This window comes from Chiloscyllium punctatum, chromosome 23 (genome assembly GCF_047496795.1).
Source record: "Chiloscyllium punctatum isolate Juve2018m chromosome 23, sChiPun1.3, whole genome shotgun sequence".
Lineage (NCBI taxonomy): Eukaryota > Metazoa > Chordata > Chondrichthyes > Orectolobiformes > Hemiscylliidae > Chiloscyllium > Chiloscyllium punctatum.
Window position 1 is genome coordinate 91,581,557 of NC_092761.1, and position 19,127 is coordinate 91,600,683.

Genomic DNA, 19,127 nt, shown 5'->3' on the forward strand with positions numbered 1-19,127 from the left:
AATAGGTGCAGGGGTAGGCCATTCGGCCCTTTGAGCCTGCACCACCATTCATTATGATCAAGGCTGATCATCCACAACCAGTATCCTGTTCCTGCCTTATCCCCATAACCCTTGATTCCACTATCTTTAAGATCTCTATCCATCTCTTTCTTGAAAGTATCCAGAGACTTGGCCTCCACTGCCTTCTGGGGCAGACCATTCCATATATCCACCTTCTAGCTGTCAGATGGATATCCTTCTAGATGGAAGTGGTTGTGGGTTTCAAAGGTACTCTTGAAGGATCTTTGATGAATTCCTGCAAGTGCTTCTTGTAGATAGTGCACACTGCTGTTACTGAATGTTGGTGGTGGAGGAAATAGACGTTTGTGAATGTGGTGCCAATCAGGCAGGTTACTTTATCCTGAATGGTTCGAGACAAAAAAACTGCAGAATTCAAAGTAGACAAGCAGGAGGCTGGAAGAATGCAGCAAGCCAGGCAATGTGAGGAGGTGGAGAAGTCAATGTTTTGGGTGTAATCCTTCTGCAGGACCGAGGGTGGGTGGAAAGGGAGTTGCAGATGAAGTGGAGGTAGGGGAGGGGGGTGATGGTGGGGAGGTGGGGATAGATGAACACAGGTAGAGGGTAGGACCTGGTTGGTCAATGAATCCTCCCTTCGACAACCAGGTCGTACACTCTCCTTGTGTTCACTAATCCCTACCTTACCTCACCACATCACCACCCCCCAATCCCCTTTACCTGCAGCTTCTTTTATACCCTCCCCCAACTTCTCCCCTCCTCACGCTGCCTGGCTCGCTGTGTTCTTCCAGCCTCCTGGATAAGGTAGACAAGCAGGAGGCTGGAAGAACACAGCAAGGCACTTTACTGATGATCAAGAGTAGACTGATGGTGGTAATTGGTGGGGTTGCATTTTTTTTTGTATTTAATTGCCTCTCTATTTCTAAAGCCCAGGATTCCATATATCTTATTAAACTCACAGTCAGCCCTTTACCTATTTGTCCTGCTTTTTTATGTACAGGATATACCTGGGCAATTTTCCTCATTGTCAGGTAGATATCAGTGTTGTAACTGTACTGGAACAGCTTGGCTAGGGGGAGCAGCAAGTTCTGTAGTGTAAGTCTTCAGTACCATTGCAGAATGTTGTCAGGGCCCATAGTTTTTGCAGTATCCAGTGTTTCCAACTGTTCCTTGAAATCTCATGGAGTGAATCAAACTGGCTGAAGCCTGGTATCTGTGACGCTGGGGACCACTGGGGGAGGCTGAGGTGGGTCATCCACTCGGCACTTCTGGCTGAAGATTGCTGCGAATGTTTTGGCCGTATCTTTAGCACTGACGTAGATTAGATTACTTACAGTATGGAAACAGGCCCTTCGGCCCAACAAGTCCACACCGACCCGCTGAAGCGCAACTCACCCAGGCACATTCCCCTACATTTACCCCTTCACCTAACACTACGGGCAATTTAGCATGGCCAATTCACCTGACCTGCACATTTTTGGACTGTGGGAGGAAACCGGAGCACCCGGAGGAAACCCACACAGACACGGGGAGAATGTGCAAACTCCACACAGAGTCGCCTTGAGATGGGAATTGAACCCGGGTCTCTGGCGCTGTGAGGCAGCAGTGCTAACCACTATGCCACCGTGCTGGACTCTTCCATCATTGAGGACGGGGGGTATTTGTGGAGCTGTTTAATTTCCCACCATCATTCATGACTGGATGCAACAGGACTGCAGAGCTTAGATCTGATCTGTTGGTTGTGGGATTGCTTAGCTCTGTCTATCACTTGCTGCTTACTCTGTTCTGCACGCGAGTAGTCCTGTTTGGTAGCTTCACCAGGTTGACACCTCATTTTCAGGTATGCTGGTCCTGCTCCGAGCATGCCCTCCTGAACTCTCCATTGAACCAGGGTTGATCTCCTGTCTTGATGGTAATGTGGGACATGGCAGGCCACAAGTTTGCAGATTGTGCTGAAATACTGTCGATGCTCCAGTGTCTCATGGATACCCAGCCTTGAGTTGTCAGATCTGGTTGAAGTCTGTCCTATTCAGCAGACTAAATGTAGTTTGCCATTCTCCCTCTTCCTTCTTTCTTTCATTAGTACTACTCTTCAGTCATCAGGATTTTTTCTAAAATCTACAGACTTCTGGAAGAGAATCAATTTTACTACCTCTCCATCCACCACCTCAACACTGGGATGAAGCTCATCTGATCTTTGGAATTTATCAACTTTCAACCCAGTTAGCTTTTCAAATACCCTCTTTCCTGATAACAAATTCTTTTAGTTTCTTCATTTCTGGGAGATCTTTAAGATCTTCCTCCATGAAGACTGACACAAAACAATTTTTTTGTTTCTCTGCCATCCACCTGTTCTCCATTCAAAATAGGAGGCATGTTACCTTTATTTGTAATAAATTGCTTAAAACAGATACACAGTCTTTGTAGTCTTAGGAAGATGAGTTCACCTTTTAGCTTGTTAAAGCTTGTCCTACCAATCAGTGAACACATACTTGAGTTATGAAGTAACTCCATGATCACACAGCACTGCCCTTTGATGTGAAGGGCAGTGCTTGTCACTGGCCACCCGGGTGTTTTCCTATCTTCCTGGTGGTGGAAATTGAATAAAGATTCGTGCACCTCGTGTCTCTCACTGTGTCTCACACCTGCACACACACACCATGGGTGCTGGGGAAAAAATAAGCACTACCGCAATTAGGCGGTAGTGTGGGGGTTAAATTTAACAAAAAAGGAAAAAAAAAGAAAAAAAGAAGAAAAAAAATGAAGTTACTCCATACCATTAACAACAAGATTTAGGCCTTTTTGAGAGAGACTCACAGCAACATGTTGACATGAGGTAACGAAGGGGAAATTTAACTAATTTTTTTCTTAAACTACAAAGGTGTCTGTGAATCTCTTCAATTTCTTTACATATTAAAATAATCCTGAAGTATAAACGTGAGACAACTGAGTGTCAGTCTTTCAGTTTTGCCTACCTCTGATGGTTCTGTTTTCATTATTGATATGAGTTTATTACTTTCAAATATCTCAGGTATTTCTGGTGCATCTGCAAAAAAAAGCAGAAATCGGTAAATACAGAAACAGAGGCATTTTAAAAGATGTAAAAAAAAACTAGACCCATGCTCTTATCTGTCCTTGCCCAACTGTGTCAAGTGATTGGTCAAAATAGAACACATCACAATCAGAATAACAGCCAGAGATAATATAAGGGGAAGAACAATGTACATCATGGGTTTGGAGGTTATATAATATGCTGCCTGAAAGGATGGTAAAGGTATGGTGGTAATGCCACTAGACTAGTAACCCAGGGCCCCACAATTCTGGGTACATGGGTTCAAAGTCTACCATGTCAGATGGTGAAATCTGAATTCAATAAAAATTGGGAGTAAAATAGTGACTGTGTGACTAGACGCATTGACAGACATCTTTGCATCCTCGTTGGCCACAGGTGAGGTCCCAGAGGACTGGAGAATAGCCAATTTTGTCCCATTGTTTCTGAAGCATAACAGGGATAATCCAGGAGATTACAGGCCATTGGGGCCTCACATCAGTGGGAGGAAAATTATTGGAAAAGATTCTCAGAGACAAGATCTAAACGCATTTAGACGCGAATGGACTATTAGTGATAGACTGCACAGGTTTGAGTGGCAGAGGTCAAGCCGCACTACCTTGATCAAGATTTTTCAGGAGGTGACTAAGATAATTGATGAGGGAAAAGCGGTTGATGTTGAAGGACTTCAGTAAAGCCTTTGACGAGATCTGTCATGGCAGACTGGTACAAAAAGGTGAAGTCACATGGTATGAAGTGAGCTGGCAAAGTGAATACAGAACTGGCTTAGTCATAGGAGATAGAGGGTCGTGGTGTAAGGGTGCTTTTTGGAATGGAGGGTTGTGATTAGTGGTGTTCCACAGGGATCAGTGCTGGGATCTCTGCTGCTTGTATTCTACAGAAATGATTTGGAGGAAAACGTAGCTGGTCTAATTAGTAAATTTGCGGATGATACAAAGATTGGCAGAATTGCTGATAGTGAGGAGGATTGCCAGTGAATACAGTAGGATATAGATCAGTTGGGGGCAGGGACAGAAAAATGGCAGATGCAGTTGAATCTGAACAAATGTGAGATGATATTGGAAGGACATTTGGAAGGTCAAGTACAAGTTAAAATTACATAGTGAATGGCAGAACCTTTAGGGGTAGTGATATACAGAGGGATCTGGGTGTGCAGGTCCACTGAAGATGGCAGTGCAGATAGATAAGGGAGTGAAAAAGGCCTATGGCATGCTTGCCTTCATTGGAAGGGGTGCCGAGTATGAGGATAGACAAGCTATGCTGCAGCTTTATAGAACTTTAGTTAGGCCACACTTGGAATACTGCATACCGTTCTGGTCACTACACTACCTGAAGGATGTGGATGCTTCGGAGAGGATACAGAAAAGGTTACCAGGATATTGCCTGTTATGGGGGATTTTAGCTAAGAAGGAAGTTTGGATAGACTGAGTTTGTTTACACCAGAAAGCAGGGGGTTGAGGGGTGACCTGATAGAAGATTATAAGATTGTGAAAGTATGAGGCTTTTTCCCAGAGTGGACAGGTCAATTATTAGTGGCATGGGTTCAAGTTGCATGAGCAGAGGAAATTTAAAAAAGATGTGCAAGGCAAGTTTTTCACACAAAGGATGGTAAAGTGCCTGGAACACACTGCCAGAGGTGGTGGGGGAAGCAGACACAGTAGCAGCATTCGAGAAGCACCTGGACTAATATATGAACAGGAAGGGAAGAGAGGGATGCAGATCCTGTAAGTGAAGATGGTTTTAGTATGGAAGGGCAAAATGTGTCAGTGCAGGCTTGGAGGGCCGAAGGGCCTGTTCCTGTGCTGTAATGTTTTTTGTATTGTTGACTATCGTGAAAATATTCATCTGGTTCACTAATGCCCTTTAGAGAATGAAATCGACCATTTTTATCTGGTCTGACTGACATGTGACTCCAGACTCGCAACAATGGGACAGTTAACTACCCTCAGATAATTAGAGATGGACTAATAAGGATAAAGCAGGCAACTTGCGCTTGGAGGCATAGGATGTGAGTGAGATCCTAAATGAGCATTTTGCATTGGTATTCACCTTGGAGAAGGATATGGAAAATAGTGAGATTTGTGTGCAGCATGATAATATGTTACGGCATTTTGAGATCAAGAAAGAAGTGGTGTTGGATTTCTTGAAGAGCATTAAGGTGGAAGGGTCCCCACGATCCGATGGTATCTACCCTAGGTTTTTGAGAGAGGCAAAAGAGGATATTGCTGTGGCCTTGACCAAGATCTTTGTATTCTTGCTAGTCACTGGAGAGGTCCCGGAGGCCTGGGGAGTAACTAATGTTGTTCATCTGTTCAAGAAGACAAATAGAGATAATCCAGGAAACTATTAGACTGGTAAGTCTCACATCGGTGGTTGGGAAGTTATTGGAGGAGAATTGTTAGGGATAGGATTTATGCACATTTGGAAAAACGTGGCCTAATTAGGGACAGTCAGCACGGCTTTGTGGGGGACAGGTCATGTCTTTCTTACTTGATTGAAATTTTTCGAGGTGGTGACGAAAGTGATTCACTAGGGTAGAGCAGTGGATGTTGTCCACATGGATTTTGATAAGGCTTTCGACAAGGTCCCGCAAGGTAGGCTCATCCAGAAGATTAAGATACATGGGATCACGGTGACTTGGCTGCATGGATTCAGAATCAGTTTGCCCTTAGAAGACAGAGGGCAGTGGGGGAAAGGTGATTCTCAGGCTGGAGGTCAATGACTACATTGGCCGCAGTTCCATAGGGCTCTGTACTGGCAGCTCTGCTGTTTGTGATATATATAAATGACTTGGATGAAAATATAGATGGCTTGGTTAGTATGTTTGCAGACGATACAAAGAAGGGTGGAGTTGTGGATAATGTCGAAGCTTATCAAAGCATTCAGCAGGATAGAGATCAGTTGCAGATATGGGTGGAGAAATAGCAGAGGGAGTTTAATCCGGGTAAGTGTGAGGTGCTGCACTTTGGGAGATCAAATATCAAGGAAAAATATACAGTTAATGACAGGACTCTGAACAGCATTGATGTTCAGAGGGATCTTGGGGTTCAAGTCCATAATTCTCTGAGAGTAGCCACGCAACCGGATAGGGTGTTAAAGAAGGTATATAGCATGCTTGCCTTTATTGGTTGGTGAATTGAGCGCAAGAGTCAGGATGACATGTTGCAGCTTTATAAAACTTTGGTTAGGCCATATTTAGAATATTGCATTCAATTCTGGTCACTACATTACAAGAAGGATGTGGAGGCTTCAGGAGAGTTTGTAGAAGAGGTTTACCTGGATGCTGCCTGGATTAGAGGGTATGAGCTATAAAGAGAGACTAGAAAAACTCGTGTTGTTTTCTCTGGAGCGGCAGAGGCTGAGGGGAGATATGATAGAGGTTTATAAACTTATGTGATGCATAGATCAGGTTTGATGGTCAGAATCATTTTCCCAGAGTTGAAATGTCTAATACAAGGGAACATGCATTTAAGATGAGAGGAGGTAAGTTCAAAGGAGACGCGAAGGGCATGTTTTGTACACAGGAAGTGGTAGGAATTTGGAATGGGGTGGTGGTGGAGGCAGATTCGATAGGGACATTTAAGGGACTTTCAGATAAGCACATGAATACGTGAGAAATGAAGGGATATGGACCAAAAGCAGGCAGAATGGATTAATTTAATTTGGCATCACATTCGGTACAACACCATGGGTGAGAAGACTCATGTCTGTGCTGTACAGTTCAATGTTCTAAGTGGTTTATCCAGTGACGTCCTCATCCCATTAACAAATTAAAAACACATTCAACAGGAAATTGGACAAATATTTGAAACATTAAAAACCATTACAGGTCACTAGGATAGATGTGGTATTAATTACATACCATTCAATCAACTGGCTTGGGCAAGATGGTCCTCATTTTGTGTTGTATTATTCTATGATTCTAAAAGATTATTCCAGAAAAGAAATCTCACCAAAAACCTTCAACTCTGTTGTGGCTTCACCATTGCCTGCTGGACCAGCACCAACTTGGCAACAAAATGTCCGTTCATCTTTAAGTTCAATATTGTCAATGGTCAGAGTGTAGTTCTTATCCACATTGATTCGATCAGTGTAGCGAGTCTTATTGTTGATAATTCTATTTTCTCCATCCTGGAAATAGATTCGTTGGCGAGTGTCCTTCTCCATCTGAATACAGACACAAGTTTAAATTTAAAGATTTTTAATAAAATGTAAGTTCCATAGTTACAGTTCTTGCCCCTTGAGCTGCGCACTATACTCCAGCTGAAAGATGACCCACATCAAGTCATCAGACAATGCTAGCTGGTATTAGCATCCGGAAGATGCTGAATAATAGAATCATTTTCAATTTAATGTATATCCTCAAAAACTACACTTCCAAAATGATACATAAACTATTCCAATGCACATTTCCTTGGAGTCTGAAAAATGTACATTCAAAAAATTGAACTGTTTCTTCTTTAAATCATTTTACTTTTCCAAGTAAAAGGCTTGGCTCTAGGTACCTGCATGAGTTCCTGTTATGCCTGCTTCTTTGTGGGATGTCTGCACCATTCCTCATTCCAGGTCTATGCAGGCCCTGTACTACACTCATTTTCCACTCAGATATTTTATAACTTTTAGGATTCAACACTGAGTTCAACAATTTTAGACCATGAACTCTGTCCTCCATCACAAAACCATCACGAAATGGTACAGCACAGACAGGGCCATTAGGAATACCTTGTGCATGCTGACCCAAAGACACTCAGATGGCCTTTTTAATCACATCTTCCTCCCATTATGATAGTCTCCTTCTCTCTCCCATCCCTCATCACCACTAACCCCAAGGTCTTGATGGAAACAGTTTGCACTCAGCAAAGATGACCTACTTCCTGCCTTTAATGGAAAATTATAGGCCAATTAGCCTAACCTCGGTTGTTAGTAAAATTCTAGAATCCATCATTAAGGATGAGGTTTCTAAATACTTGGAAGAGCAGGGTCGGATTAGAACAAGTCAACATGGATTTAGTAAGGGGAAGTCGTGCCTGACAAACCTGTTGGAATTCTTTGAAGAGTTGACAAGTAGGTTAGACCAGGTAAACCCAGTGGATGTGGTCTATCTAGACTTTCAAAAGGCCTTTGATAAGGTGCCACACGGGAGGCTGCTGAGTAAGGTGAGGGCCCATGGTGTTCGAGGTGAGCTACTGGGATGGATTGAGGATTGGCTGTCTGACAGAAGGCAGAGAGTTGGGATAAAAGGTTCTTTTTCGGAATGGCAGCCAGTGACAAGCGGTGTCCCACAGGGTTTAGTGTTGGGGCCGCAGCTGTTCACGTTATATATTAATGATCTGGATGAAGGGACTGGGGGCATTCGAGCGAAGTTTGCCGATGATGCGAAGTTAGGTGGACAGGCAGGTAGTACTGAGGAAGTGGGGAGGCTACAGAAGGATCTAGACAGGTTGGGAGAGTGGTCCAGGAAATGGCTGATGGAATTCAATGTGAGCAAATGTGAGGTCTTGCACTTTGGCAAAAAGAATACAAGCATGGACTACTTTCTAAACGGTGAGAAAATTCATAAAGCCAAAGTACAAAGGGATCTGGGAGTGCTAGTCGAGGATTCTCTAAAAATAAACATGCAGGTTGAGTCTGTGATTAAGAAAGCGAATGCAATGTTGTCATTTATCTCAAGAGGGTTGGAACATAAAAGCACCGTTGGGCTACTGAGACTTTATAAAGCTCTGGTTAGGCCCCATTTGGAGTATTGTGTCCAGTTTTGGTCCCCACACCTCAGGAAGGACATACTGGCACTGGAACGTGTCCAGCGGAGATTCACATGGATGATCCCTGGAATGGTAGGTCTAACATATGAAGAACGGCTGGGGATTCTGGGATTGTATTCATTGGAGTTTAGAAGATTAAGGGGAGATCTATTAGAAACTTACAAGATAATACATACCTTGGAAAGGGTGGACGCTAGGAAATTGTTTCCATTAGGCGAGGAGACTAGGACCCGTGGACACAGCCTTAGAATTAGAGGGGGTAAATTCAGAACAGAAATGCGGAGACATTTCTTCAGCCAGAGAGTGGTGGGCCTGTGGAATTCATTGTCGCGGAGTGCAGTGGAGGCCGGGACGCTAAATGTCTTCAAGGCAGAGATTGATAAATTCTTGATGTCACAAGGAATTAAGGGCTACGGGGAGAATGCGGGTAAGTGGAGTTGAAATGCCCATCAGCCATGATTGAATGGCGGAGTGGACTCGATGGGCCGAATGGCCTTACTTCCACTCCTATGTCTTATGGTCTATAAAAGAATCAGAGGGTTAGATCGAGTGGACAGTGAGAGCCTTTTTCCTTGGATGGTGATGGCTAGCACGAGGGAACATAGCTTTGAATTGAGGGGTGATAGGTATAGGACAGATGTCAGAGGTAGTTTCTTTACTTAGAGAGTAGGGGCACGGAATGCACTGCCTGCAACAGTAGTGGACTCACCAACTTTAAGGGCATTTAAATAGGCATTGGATAGACATATGGATGAGTGTAGGTTAGATTGGTTTCACAGGTCTGTGCAACATTGAGGGGTGAAGGGCCTGTACTGTGCCAGAATGTTCCATTTTCTATAGCTGTACAGAGGCTTGTATCCTGTCACCAAGTCACCCTTTATTTAAATGTGTGCAGTACACGGGCTCTCACCAGCTAGCTCAGAGCCAGTCCCTAAAGTGAGGAGAATCCTTGAGACTCCTATTTATATCTGTCAGCCAGGGCTTCCTGATTGGTCAGGTTAACCTGACCAATCAGGAATCTCCTACTCAATAAGATCCACTGGGCCAACCTTGTTCCAATGACTACACATCCACTGCCTCTCTTAATCAACAGGCTTGAAGAATTCCAGTAGATTTGTCATGTGATTTTCCTTTAGTAAATCCATGCTAAATGTGTATGATTCCATCACTGCTTTCTGAATGCTGTGCTATAAAATCCTTCATAATGGATTCTTGCATCTTCCCCACTACTGCTGTCAGACTTCCTGGCCTATAATTTCGTTTTCTCCCTACCTGCCTTTAGTGGGGTCACATTAGCTACTGCCCAATCTGTAGGAACTGTTGCAGAATCTAACGAATCTTGGAAGGTCCATCCACTATTTCTTAGGGCTCTTTCTTATGTACTCTGGGATGTAGATTATCAGGCCCTGGTGATTTATCAGCCTTCAATCCATCAATTTGTCCAACATCATTTCTCTTCTAATATTTGCTTTAGTTTCTCCTTCTAACTAAACCCTGCGTTGCTCAGTTTCTTGTAATTTTTTCATGTCCTCCTTTATGAGGACAGAAGAGAAGTCTGAATTTAGTTTGTCAGCCATTTCTTTGTTGCCTATTATAAATTCCTGTTTCTAACCATAAGCGACATACATTAGTTTTCACAAATCTTTTCCCTTTTACATGACGATAGAAAACTTTTACAGTTAGTCCTTATGTTCCCTGCAAGATTATCAAGGGGTCAGTCATACAGTAATAGGGAGCAGTCATTTCAGTAGTAATACAGTTCTACTTACAACAAACCATTGGACATATTTCACAGTGCTTGGAGTGGATATGTCAGGAACACAGGGTATGCTGATGGGTTTTCCAATCTCTGCTTCTACCACAGGCGGGGTAGAAACTTGAACACTACCAATTATGCCTATGAGAAAAGAACAAAAGAGTGCATTAGCTTCAAATTGTTTCTCTGCAGTTCCCAATATATGGGCTGCACACAGAATAAAGTTGAACTGGTCTACAGTATACACTAGTGATTGTTACAGTGAAATATGTTTGGTACAGTATATGAGAAAGCATTGATCAAAGTGATTGAAGGTATGTGTGTCAATGTCACCATAGCAACAACAATTGCAAATATACTTTCTTGGAAGTAAGTGATTCCAATATTTCTTCAGAAAAGGAGAATTTAAAGCTTGCTCTAAAGCTTTCCAATGCTGCTCTGTTTAACCTTTGATAATGTATTTTGCAACATATTACTTTGTAATGGGATACAGTTCTAAGAGCCATGAAAAAATGAGTATAAAACACAATCACTGGTGAAAAAAGTTTTTGCACGTCAAGTCAACATGCTTCTTCAAGATGACTGTAGTGACTGGAACAATGTCAACCAAGTGGATCTAATGGAATATGAGTTCCTTGATTGGGACTGTTAACCTGGTCCAATCAGGGACTCCTGGCTGACAGATAGAAACAGGAGCGTCAGAGGTTCTGCTCATGCTACAAGCCAGCTCTGTGCTGACTGGGTCAGTGTCATGTACTATGCATGTGTAAATACTTCAGTGAACACACCTGTAACACCAACCGTCAGCCATATCAGCCTATGCATAGACAATGATGCTGGCAGTAACTGGGAACAGCAAGCTGTGTGCAGCTCATGTATTATTCATATTTTTACCACTTGGGAAGATAACCATTTGACTGAAACTTATCAGCAATCCCTCTTGCCATTGAGGGATGTACTGTTTTTGAGCACTAACTCGGTCTGACAGTTGTCATTGGACAGACTTGCATGTGCGTGACCCCTACTGATTGAAACCCTTCAATCAATGAGCTATACAAACTAGAAAAGCTCCCAATCCAGTGTTGTGTTAACTGAATAGAAGCATGGACCTCCTTGGAAGTGCTTGTGGTAGATGTTAGGTACAGACAGTTATATTATACTTGGTGCATATAGCCAATGTATGTTTGAATGTTATTTAATTCTGACTGGAGCGTAGTAACCACCCAGTACAGAAGACAGATAGTGGGCTACGTCCCAGATAACTGGATGAGCTACTGTGACTATAGAACCAGGGCAAAGGTTGGTTCCTCAAAACCTTTCAATCAGTCACAAGTCAAGAGTGTTGATGGAATACTCTCTACCTTCTGAAGTACAGCTCCAACAATACTATAGAAGCTTCACACCATCCAAAACAAAAAGTCCATTTGATCATCACCTCACCACTATATATGCAATGTGATCTATCTGCAAGTTGTAGTTATCAATGGAATAACCTTCATTTCCAGGCATAACTAAAAATGAGGTGCAATCTGGTAAAGCTACAATACAGGAGTACCTGTGCACAAAGCAGGATAAGCAACAAGTGAAAAGACAGGGTAAAGCAACTCTGTAACCAACGGGGCAGATCTAAACTCTGCAGTTCTGCCATATCTAGTCATGAATTAACAACAGAAAATTAAACAACAGTCTTCAGTCTTCACCTTCATCCCACTACGCTCCCAGATCAACAAATTCAACACGCGTCGTGACATCAAATTTTCCTTCCGTCGCCTCCACCTCCTCACTTACTTTTTCCATCAGGATTCCCACCCACCCTCCAAGGACCCCTTTGCCCACCTCCAACATACTCCATCCATTTGGACACTCCGTGCTGGTGATCTGTTACCCGCCCTCAATCTCCATCTCCAACTGCCATGGCGACACTGACTGCCTCAACCTGTCCACCGCTCCCATCCACTCCAATCTCTTACCCTCCCAACCTACTCTCTCAACTCTAACCCCCAACCTCACCATCAAACCAGTGGATAAGGGGTGGGTGGGCACAGTGGTAGTTTGGCACACTAATCTGTACACCGCTGAAGACAGGCGCCAACTCACAGACATCTCCTTCTACTGCTCCCTTAACCACGACCTCCGCTCCCATCACCAAACTATCATCTCCCAAGCTATCCACAGCCTCATCACACCAGGGGATCTCCCATTCACAGCCTCTAACCTCAGTCTGAGAACCCTGCACCGCCCAGTTCTACATCTTACCCAAACTTCACAAACCAGACTACCCCGGCTGACCCATCGTCTCCACCTGCTCCTGCCCCACCAAACCTATCTCCACATACCTTGACACCATCCGTCCTCTTTGTTCTAGGATCTCCCCATATACATTTGGAATGCCGCCCACACCCTCCTCTTCATCCAAGACTTTCGGTTCCCCGGCCCCAATGCCTCCTCTTCACCGTGGATATTCAGTCCCTGTACACATCGATCTGCCATGATGAAGGTCTCCAAGCCCCCCCTTTTCTTCTTCTCACACCGTCCCAACCAATACCCTTCCACCGATACTCTCATCCACCTGGCTGAACTGGTCCTCACCCTCAACACCTTCTCCTTCTAATCCTCCCACTTCCTTCTGACTAAAGGGGCAGACATGGGCACCATCTACACCTGCCTCTTCATCAGGTACATGGAACTGTCCATCTTCCGCAGTTACCCCGGCACCAACCCCACCATTTCCTCAGCTACATCAATGACTGTATCGGCACCACCTCATGCTCCTACGAGGAGGTTGAACAGTTCATCAACTTTACCAATGCCTTCCACCCTAACCTCTAGTTCGCCTGGACCATCTCAGATACCACCCTCCCTTTCTGGACTTCTCCACTTCCATTTCCAGCGACCGACTCAACACAGACATCTACTTCAAATCCACCGACTCCCACAGCTACCTGGGCTACACCTTCTCCCACACATCTACCCCCTGTAAAAATGTGATCCCTTACTCCCAATTCCTCTGCTTCTGCCACACCTGCAACAACATCTCCTCTACAACATCCCAGATGGCGTCCTACTTCAAGGACTACAATTTCCCCTCCCACATGGTCAATAATGCCATCTAGCGCATGTCCTCTACTTCCTGCACCTCCTCCCTTGAACTGCACCCCTCCAACTGCAACAAGGATAGAACCTCCCTGGTCCTCACCTTCCACCCCACCAATTTCCAGATACAATGTATCATCCTCCGCCATTTCTGCCACCTACAGTCAGACCTCACCACCAGAGATATATTTCCCTTCCCACCCCTTTCAGCATTCTGCAGAGACCATTCCCTCCACAACTCCATCGTTAGGTCCACACACCCCACCAAACCACCCTCAACTTCTGGCAACTTCCCTTGCCACCACAAGAGGTCTAAACCCTGCGCCCACACCTCCCCATTTGTCTCCATCCAAGGCCTCAAAGAATCCTTCCACATCCTGCAGAGATTTTCCTGCACATCCAAACACCTAATCTGTAGTGTCTGTTGCTCTTGATGTGGTTTCCTCTACACTGGGGAGACAAGACTCCAACTTGCGGAATGTATCAGAAAACATCAACATCTCTGAGACACTTGCACCAAACAACCCCCAACTGCCCCACCTAGTCCACTAAGGACAATGCAAGTCCTGGGCCTCTTTCACCACCAAATCCTAGCCACCCAAAGACTGGAGAAAGAATACCACCTCATCTCCTGACTTGGGACCCTCCAACCACATGGAATCAATGTGAATTTCACCACTTTTCTCACCTCCCCTCTCCCCACCTTATCCCAGATCTAATCCTCCAACTCTGCACCACCCTCTTGAACTGTCCTACATGTCCATCTTCCTTCCCATCTATCTGCTCCACCCTCCGTTCTGATCTATCACCATCACCCCGCACCTTCATCTACCTATCGCCTTCCTAGCTACCTTACCCCCAGCCCCACCCCAAGCCTCAACTGCCCTGGGCTCCTCCCCCCCCCCCCCCCCCCACCCGCCCCCCCAACATTCCTGAAGATAGGTTTCTGCTCGAAACGTCAATTCTCCTGCTCCTCGGATGCTGCCTGACCGGCTGTGCTTTTCCAGTGGCACTCATTTTGACTCTGATCCCCAACATCTGCAGTCCTCACTTTTTCCTGATTGTTAACTCTGTCCACCCGAGTCTAAAACCAGTGCCTCCACAGCATGCATAACAGCAGTTTGGTTTAAGGGTCATGCTGCACTGGCAGAAATCTGGTAGCTGAACGTATGACTGCTCATAAAAACGGCAGATGGTGTAGCTTTGATTTCAGCACCAGAAGAGTGCTACATTGTCAGAGGTGCTGTCATTAGTCCTGGCAAATATTTATCCCTCAAACAAAACTAATAGAGCAGAGTAAGTGAGGACTGCAGATGCTGGAGATCAGAGCTGAAAATGTGTTGCTGGAAAAGCGCAGCAGGTCAGGCAGCATCCAAGGAACAGGAGAATCGACGTTTCGGGAAGGGCTTATGCGCGAAACGCCGATTCTCCTGCTCCTTGGATGCTGCCTGACCTGCTGCGCTTTTCCAGCAACACATTTTCAGCTCTGATAGAGCAGAGTATCTGATGAATATTGTTGTTTGTGGGACCTACGGGATGTTCTGGGGCTGCAACAGATATTTTATAAATAAAAGTTCTTTCTCTTTATCTCCCGAATTAAATTCTTTATTCTATAAAAAAAGCAAACAACAGCCTATAGGACTGAATTTTCCCATATCTTTTGTTAAGTATTATTTTCAGGGAGCTTTAGGGATGATTTCCTGCCAATCAACTTTTCTCATGCAATTGCACCCGCTGAGATCTCTACATATTCGGGCTCCAGGCTTCTTCTCATGCAATCACCGAGTCAGCAGAGACTCCAAGATCTTGTGCTGGTCACATCTTAGTCAGCATATCAAATGCTGAGCCTCACATTATTTCAAACAACTGAAGCCAGAAACTGCCCGTCCTAACCTGCTGATACAACATTAAGGCCACAGCACCTGACCCCAGCCAGCACCTGACCCCAGCCAGCACCAGACCCCAGGCAGCACCAGACCCCAGGCAGCACCTGACCCCAGGCAGCACCTGACCCCAGCCAGCACCAGACCCCAGGCAGCACCTGACCCCAGGCAGCACCTGACCCCAGGCAGCACCAGACCCCAGCCAGCACCAGACCCCAGGCAGTACCTGACCCCAGCCAGCACCTGACCCCAGCCAGCACCAGACCCCAGGCAGTACCTGACCCCAGCCAGCACCTGACCCCAGCCAGCACCAGACCCCAGGCAGTACCTGACCCCAGCCAGCACCTGACCCCAGGCAGCACCAGACCCCAGCCAGCACCAGACCCCAGCCAGCACCTGACCCCAGGCAGCACCAGACCCCAGCCAGCACCAGATCCCAGCCAGCACCTGACCCCAGCCAGCACCTGACCCCAGCCAGCACCAGACCCCAGCCAGCACCAGACCCCAGCCAGCACCAGACCCCAGGCAGTACCTGACCCCAGCCAGCACCAGACCCCAGCCAGCACCAGACCCCAGGCAGCACCAGACCCCAGCCAGCACCTGACCCCAGCCAGCACCAGAGCTCAGCCAGCACCTGACCCCAGGCAGCACCTGACCTCAGCCAGCCTGGATTATGCAAATGGCTCAGATCATTGCTATTTCACAATCCCAGAGGAATACACAGTAGTGTCATAAGAAGGTCAATGATCTTCTGCAGTCTACAAGTGTAAGTACCACTATTTTCACTCTGCCACCACCTACAGCTTCTGCCAGAACACCTGACCTACTATTCTTGCTGTTACATGGACTCCCCCTACTCCACGGTTCACACGTACATTATCCTCCACAACTACTGACCCATCTGGATTAAAATCTATGGTAAACAGAGAGGCTTGCAGCCTTCACATAAAGGCAAAGTGAGTCAGTCTGAAGAAGCTAAGTCATAAATGTATTCTGTTTAGATGCATGAGAGGGTTGTGTGTCCCTGTATGAAAGTTGCCAAGTAAAAGGTATCCTTGAGCTCCAAGGTGAATTCCCCAAGGGCTGAACTGAACTGAGTTGAATCATAGAATGATAGATGGTCTGACACCAGTCATTATAATGAAGTAAGGCCGGCATTTTGCCAAAGCCAACTTTGGTTAATGAAGGGTGGAGGCAGTCACTGACTATTGAGCATGTCATGAAACGTTGAATGGACTTGAACATGGAGGCCCAGAGAAGCAACCAATGAACTGCATACACCAGGTAATCACATGGACTTCATGTGGGACTTAATGCCATCTGGTTTCTCATTGCTGCACATGCAGAATCGCAAACTATTAATGATGTGAAAATAGCTAATATTATAATGTGTGGAAATGAGGTGGATGCTGCTGACTAGCAAGATTCTTAATACCTGTTGAAACCTGAAGGAAAAAAATTAGACATTTTTCTCCTCAATGTTGAGAATTGGGTTTTCTTATTTTTTGATGTTGTTTTACTAAATTTCTCACCATTGCTCATAATGTTCAAAACCTGCACCCATAGTTTTCAAGAAACGATGAAGAACATTAAATGCATAAGCTGTTTTTCTCTCGCATTTGTAAAATCAAAAATTACATTTAAAAACAGCATGTAAAGAAATAACTTCTAAAATATGGCGTATCTGTCACAATGCTGGTCTTGTACAAGGTTACTTTGCCCTTGAGTTTTTTTCAGAGAGGGGGTAATTGGCCAGGCTCCATCGTGTCTGAAGTTTGAATGGGTCATTGGGGCCTTGCTGTTTACCTGAACAGATAAGTGCTTCAGGCCAAAAACTTAAAGTCTTTTGAAAAAACCTGTATAGTCAAGGGGATGTGGCCAGCTCTCTGGCTGTGCCATTCAATTCAGTTTGGGAGTTAGGCTAGATTCCCTACAGTGTGGAAACACACCCTTCAGCCCAACCAGTCCACACCAACTCTCCAAAACGTAACCCACCCAGACCCATTTCCCTCTGACTAATGCATCTAACACTATGGTAATTTACCATGGCCAATTCACCTGGCCCGCACATCTTTGAACTGTGGGAGAAAACCGGAGCACCCAGAGGAAACCCACACAGACACAGGGAGAACGTGCAAACTCCACACAGACAGTCACCCAAGGCTGGAATCAAACCTGGGTCCCTGGCGCTGTGAGGCAGCAGTGCTAACCACTGAGCCACTGTACTGCTCAGTTAGTTGAATCAGAGTTACAGTTGAAACTGGAAGTTCTCTTTTTCCTTCTGCCCTTCTAACTTGGAAAACTGTAAGCTGCCTGTGCCCTTTTTTAAAAATTGTTCATGAAAAGGGATGTGTGTATTGGGTCTGTTGCAATTATTTTTGGAATAACATCATTAAGTCAGGTTTGGATAGGATAGGTTATCTGGTATTCTGTTTTCTGTTCTTTGTGTTTGATTCCATAATTTTGTAAATACATTTTGCTTGTTTGAAACTTGGCAGTCGAACCAGCTAATTTACTCTGGGAGTATGCACTATACTTCACTAAAACAAATAGCAACGTTATGGTCTGGGCTACCTGCTTAAAAATGTTTTGTGTGGTCTGTTCATGGATTAATGAATTCAACAAGCGTTGTGATATCAGACACGTCTTCCGCCGCCTCTGTCTCCAAGCTTACTTTGTTAATCAAGACTCCTGCCCACCTTCCGAGGACCCCTTCGCACGTCTCCAACATACCCTATGCCAGTCTGTTACCCGCCCTCAACCTCTTTATTTCCAACTGCCACTACAACATTGACCCCTCAACCTGTCCACACCCCTCTCACACTCCAATCTCTCACCCTCCATTCCCTCTGCTCCAACCCCAACCTCAGCATCAAACCAGCGGACTGGGGGGGGGGGGGGGGTACAGTGGTAGTTTGGTGCACTGACCTCTGAAACCAGGCACCAACTTGAAGACACCTCCTCCTACTGCCCCTTGACCATCTCCCAGACTGTACACAACTTCATCACCTCAGGGGATCTCCCAACCTCATATTTCGGGAACCCTGCATCACCGGATTCTATCTCCTATCCAAGATCCACAGGGCTGACGACCCTGGCCGACCCATCGTCTCAGCCTGCTCCTACTCCATCGAATTCATCTCCACATACCTTGATACTGTCCTATTCCCCCCAGTCCTATTCCCCACATACATTTGGGACACCACCCACACCCTCCACCTCCTCCAAGACATTTGTTTCACTGGCCCTCAATGCTTCATCTTCACCATGGATATCCAATTCCTCTACACCTTCATTTGCTATGACCAGGGCCTCCAAGCCCTCAGTTTCTTCCTCTCCCGACGTCCCCATCAGTACCCTTCCACTGATATTCTTATTCATTTGGCTGAACTGGTCTTCACCCTCAACAATTTCTCCTCCCACTTCCTCCAGATGAAAGAGGTAGCCATGGGCACCCGTATGGGCCCCAGCTATGCCTGTCTCTTTGTTGGCTAAGTAGAACAGTCCAAAATTCCATAGTTACATCAGCACCATTCCCCACCTTTTCC

The 19,127-nt window shown here is 45.4% G+C and overlaps 1 protein-coding gene across 5 annotated transcripts in view; it reads right to left on the reverse strand.

Moving 5' to 3' along the window:
• Positions 1 to 19,127, reverse strand: part of LOC140494250 (cell surface glycoprotein MUC18-like) — a 200,824-nt gene that overhangs the window by 84,205 nt on the left and 97,492 nt on the right. For all 5 annotated transcript variants that reach the window (XM_072593494.1, XM_072593491.1, XM_072593493.1 and 2 more), the window contains exons 2-4: positions 10,617 to 10,744; positions 7,039 to 7,252; positions 2,991 to 3,061 (exon numbers count right to left, since the gene is read on the reverse strand). In XM_072593494.1, coding sequence (XP_072449595.1) covers positions 2,991 to 3,061; positions 7,039 to 7,252; positions 10,617 to 10,744 — 413 coding nt within the window. The remainder of the gene's footprint in view (positions 1 to 2,990; positions 3,062 to 7,038; positions 7,253 to 10,616; positions 10,745 to 19,127) is intronic.